The sequence below is a fragment of the Chanos chanos genome, chromosome 15, assembly GCF_902362185.1.
Source record: "Chanos chanos chromosome 15, fChaCha1.1, whole genome shotgun sequence".
Lineage (NCBI taxonomy): Eukaryota > Metazoa > Chordata > Actinopteri > Gonorynchiformes > Chanidae > Chanos > Chanos chanos.
The window spans coordinates 15,934,570-15,938,907 of NC_044509.1; the positions used below are offsets into that span (position 1 = coordinate 15,934,570).

The 4,338-nt window shown below is 42.5% G+C and overlaps 1 protein-coding gene across 2 annotated transcripts; it reads right to left on the reverse strand.

The window, feature by feature from the left end:
- LOC115828492 (zinc-binding protein A33) lies at positions 1 to 3,785 on the reverse strand. 2 transcript variants are annotated; one of them, XM_030792495.1, is made up of 7 exons: positions 3,307 to 3,785; positions 2,797 to 2,892; positions 2,443 to 2,673; positions 2,301 to 2,323; positions 1,224 to 1,342; positions 143 to 648; positions 1 to 104 (listed from the first exon to the last, which is right to left on the reverse strand). In XM_030792495.1, exons 1-7 carry the CDS (start codon positions 3,709 to 3,711, stop codon positions 9 to 11), a joined length of 1,476 nt encoding a protein of 491 aa, XP_030648355.1. In that variant the 5' UTR covers positions 3,712 to 3,785; the 3' UTR covers positions 1 to 8. The 2 variants fall into 2 exon arrangements, with proteins under 2 accessions (XP_030648355.1, XP_030648356.1); XM_030792496.1 differs by having other exon boundaries at positions 12 to 648.
- Positions 3,786 to 4,338: the final 553 nt, after the last annotated feature.

Genomic DNA, 4,338 nt, shown 5'->3' on the forward strand with positions numbered 1-4,338 from the left:
TAGGAAGCTCATATACTTTTAATCAGTTCTGCATAATGTATGTGATGATTTCTTGAACAAAATGACGTGTTGTCTGATCTGAGTTCATCCACGGACAGTTTCAGCTCTAACTGTGCTCTTCCACTCTGACACAACACTGCACTGGTAAGATCCTCAGAGGAGAGAGATTACAGACATTGCAGAGGAATGGAAACATTCTCTCAGTGAAAGTGTGTGTGAAAGTGTGTATGTGTGTGTTGGTAAGAGGGTCAGAAAATGACACTTTTCCTCTGTCCCAGTCCAGCTGCACTCTGATCCTCTGGAGTTTCTTATTAAATCTGATGCGAGTCCCTGACTGTCCTGGGGAGCATGACCGATATTTCCCGTTCCAGCACCACAAACGCCAGATTCCATCAAAGACTCCCTCTTGCATCCTGTGGTCTGACTCTGTGGCCACACCCACACTCCACTCTGTGTTATTCTCCACATCAACATCCCAGCACTGTGTCCCTGAGTTAAAACCCTCAGAGCCTAGGACAAAAGCACATGTATCAAATCTCTCTGGATTATCAGGAAGCTGCTGTCTCTCATCACTGAATCTCACACTGGTCAGATCCTCAGACAGGATGAGTCGTGGTTCTGCAGTGTTGGGGTCCAGAATGACAGGAGCTGAAGAGAGAGAACAGAGACAGTGGGAGAGATGAATCACATTTTCATTTGAATTGTTTCATAATTCCAGAAGCTGTAAGACACTATATCTCTTTAGAAAAAGCAAAGCCTACTGTAACAGAGAGAATGTGTTTGTATTAAAATGAGGAGTGAGTCAGTGTAACTGAGGTCTTTCTGTTCGATCAGTTAAAGAACACCTGGACTGAATATTTCACTCCTTCACCCGACAGCACTAAAATGCTTGACAGCTGGAATAAAGTAGCGTGTGTGTCTACGTCTGTGTGTGTGTGTGCGCGCGTGTGTGTGTGAGACAGATTCCCATGCGACATCTCCACTGGACCGCTCGAACCACCCGTGCTCAAACAGACAAATCCTCCACAACCAAAAACTACGAGCTGCTCAGAACTAAGGACATACTTTTCAGACTTTACGTACTTACTCTCCATCCCCAAAATAGTGGCTGCAGTGAATTGTCTTGATGGTTCAGTCTGTTCAATCCAACTACAGCAGCAGCGTGAATCTAAATATGGTAAATTATCTTGGATATTGTCCTGTTATCCATTTACAAAACTCACTGTATTGAACAATCTCCTGCATCTTCTCCCAGACTCTGAACTTCAGGTTGCCCAGGTGCTTGGCCACATGGATCAGTGCTCCTGAAACCATCTCTGGATCCTGCAGTGTGCATTGGGCTCTGGAATAAAATTTAGCGGTCAGTTCTGCTGTGGCTTTGATACTACAGAGTAAAGGTCAAGTGTATTTGGAGCCCAATATCACTGGGCTTTACATGCCTACAACAAATAAAACGGGACAGGACAGCACCTTCTGACTTAATCCTCATAGCAGGCAAGAAAAAACTCCCCAAAACCCCAAGTGTAACAGGGAAAAGATGGAAGAAATCATGAGAAGACCCACAGAGAGAGGAGGCCCCTTCATGGCCAGTTAGGTGTGCAGTAGGTGCCGACCCAGTGGACAATTACAAGTAATACAATCGTAATGTAAAAGAAAACACACAAGCAGACGAAATAAAGGCAACGAAAGCAGGACGAGGGGGGGTGGCGATGAGGAGGAGGCTGACAGGGAGGGAAGAAGAGGGGGGGGCACACTTAGGAAGAAGACAGACACTCACACAAGGCATTCATACTTAAGCATATGAGACAAACACACACACAGAAGATGGGGGGGGGGAGAACATTAATGGGGTTCTCAGGACTTAATAAAGCAAATGGAGTATGTAGTGCATAGATCCATTAACGCGGCAAAGCTAACGGCTGTGGGAGGCACAGGAGGAGCAGGGAGGAGTAGGGCCAGGGATCACAGGGCGTGGGGACAAAGCCGAGCCGCTGACCTAAAGATGGGTGGTTTCAAGTTTTTATTTGTCAGATGCGAGGGTGCAGTGTGCAGTCGCAGTAAAATGAAGGTGAGAGCCACATCTAGGCAGTGAGACACAGACAAGAACCGCTCACACAGAACGGGCTAGTTAAAGAGAACAACACGCTCCATTTAATCCCAGCGCACTATTTTTAAACAACAGTGTCACACATAAGTATCGCTAGAAGCACATCACTAGGCATCACTAGAAAGAGTAAAAAAAACAGAAAAAAAAAAGAGAGTGAAGAAGGGAACAAAGATGCCGCTTATGTATTTCTTACCTATTCTTTGTGGCTTCAAAGTTCTGTGAGAGGAAACCAAACAGAGTAATCAGCAGGCATCTAATGAAGTTTGTGATTTTATTACTACTATTGAGATTAATTAGAGCGAGAGAGAGAGAGATGATATATTTTGGTGATTTACCTTCAGGAATGAGATGTCTTCAGATTTTATCTCCTCTTCTATGGCTCTGATTTTGTCTGAAAGGTGTTTTATCTCTGTACTCATCTCCTCAATCTTCTCCTTCATCATCTGACTCTTCTGCTCCTCTTCCTCCCTCAGTGCAGCTATCCTAGCTGCCTCTTCATCTCGTAAAAACTGATGAAGCTTCTCAAACTCCTCTTTAATATGTCTCTCTGTGTGTTTCGCCTGAGACTGAAATGAGAATTATAAAGATACTTAATACCCATAATTCACTATACTCAGATTCTAAATTACATCTCACAATTATGGTTTGACTTGAATAACCAGATTGTTTTCATTACTAATTATTCCCACCCTAATGTACTCTGCCGTTTGATCCCAGGACAGTTTGACTTTTTTAAAGATCTTCAGTTTCTCCTGTAGGGGTTTCAGTGCAGTCTTGAGTTCCTCCTGGAGGGAAGTGATACATTATTAGAGAGTCTCTGCGTTTTCCACTTACAAAGAGGACTGTGTGTGTGTTTGTGTGTGTCTCATACAGAGACCTGTCATCTGTAAACTACACAGCCAAGACTTTACTGAACTGACCTGGTCTGTGTTGATCAGAGACACAGGATGACAGACACACAGAGACTGTATCTGACCTTTCACTGCTACAGAAAAACAGATTTGACATAGACTGCCCAGTAGTATTAATTAATCGCTGTTTTATACATACCATGTAATACATAAATACTGTAAACTAGAGACACATAAGTACTGAAGTACACAATTGATATTCCCAGTTTCTCACTTAGTTTTATAGATATTTTATTTCAGAAAAATTATGCAAGTTCATAGTAATTAATTACCACATTTCTTTCTTACCCTCCTATCACCTGCAGCTTCATTAGCTGGCCTGAATTTGTGGTTTGTGTGTTTTTTTGAATCCCGACACACCAAACACACAGGCTGTTTATCATCCAGACAGAAGAGTTTGAGTTTCTCACTGTGCAGACTGCAGAACTCCTCAGACCCTGCTGAAGTTCTCTGACTTTTCTCCTGTAAGAAAGACTCACACAGGTTCCTTAAAGCTAGGTTTGCAGGAGGTTCAAGTTTTGAGGATCTTCTCCTGCAGACTGGACATTCAGTAGAATGCTTTTGTTCCCAGAACTTGTGCAGACAATCTTTACAGACACTGTGGCTACAGGACAGGACAACAGGATCCCTGAAGATTTCACAGCACACAGGACAGAAGTAATCCTCTTCTGACACTGATGATTTTGAAGCCATGTTTATTAATAAACATGTGAAAATACCAAATGTGAAAGAAGCCCTCAGTGAAGGTGGGAAACTCTCTGTGCTGTCCTCAACGCGCGGAAAAGAATCCCTCTCTGAAATGGCAGGCCAGTCAAAGTTCCAGTAAAGCTTTTTATGGTTATATTTCCGGGCTAAGTCATACATGGACTTTGATTACTGACTGCACAAAGATTGTCAGCAGTTCTGTGGGTGTGAGGTGACATTCATGTTCTCCAGTTACACACTGTCCCATTAGCATGCTTAACTACAGTGGATTTTATGAATATGAGTATAAATGTCTGCATTTTATTAAATTCCAATAAATCTCATATAGAAAGAGTTATATACCTGATTCATTTGTTCTCTGAAACGATCAGAAAATACTGGTCCAAAAACCAAGTTATAACCAAAAAACTTTCAGAACCTTCAGAGATCGGTTTCATTGCATTGTTTTTGCTGAAATACTTTTAGATTTCTCATGTTTAATAATTATTTCCTTCTTTCCTTTTCCAGAGAAGGCTTGCATAGATGAGGTGGAAGGCTGACATGGTGAGCTTCTTCACGAGAAATATGCCGAAAGAGCTGGACTGAGACTTGGCACATGACTAACCAGATGAAAAG

Excerpts from the sequence above, each read along its gene's own strand:
- LOC115828492 (XM_030792495.1), bottom strand. The coding sequence starts at position 3,711 with ATGGCTTCAAAATCATCAGTGTCAGAAGAGGATTACTTCTGTCCTGTG. Across the intron at positions 2,674-2,796 it reads AAACGGCAGAGTACATTAGG|TCTCAGGCGAAACACACAGA; the intron begins GTGGGAATAATT and ends TTCTCATTTCAG. Across the intron at positions 1,343-2,300 it reads TTTGAAGCCACAAAGAATAG|AGCCCAATGCACACTGCAGG; the intron begins GTAAGAAATACA and ends ATTTTATTCCAG.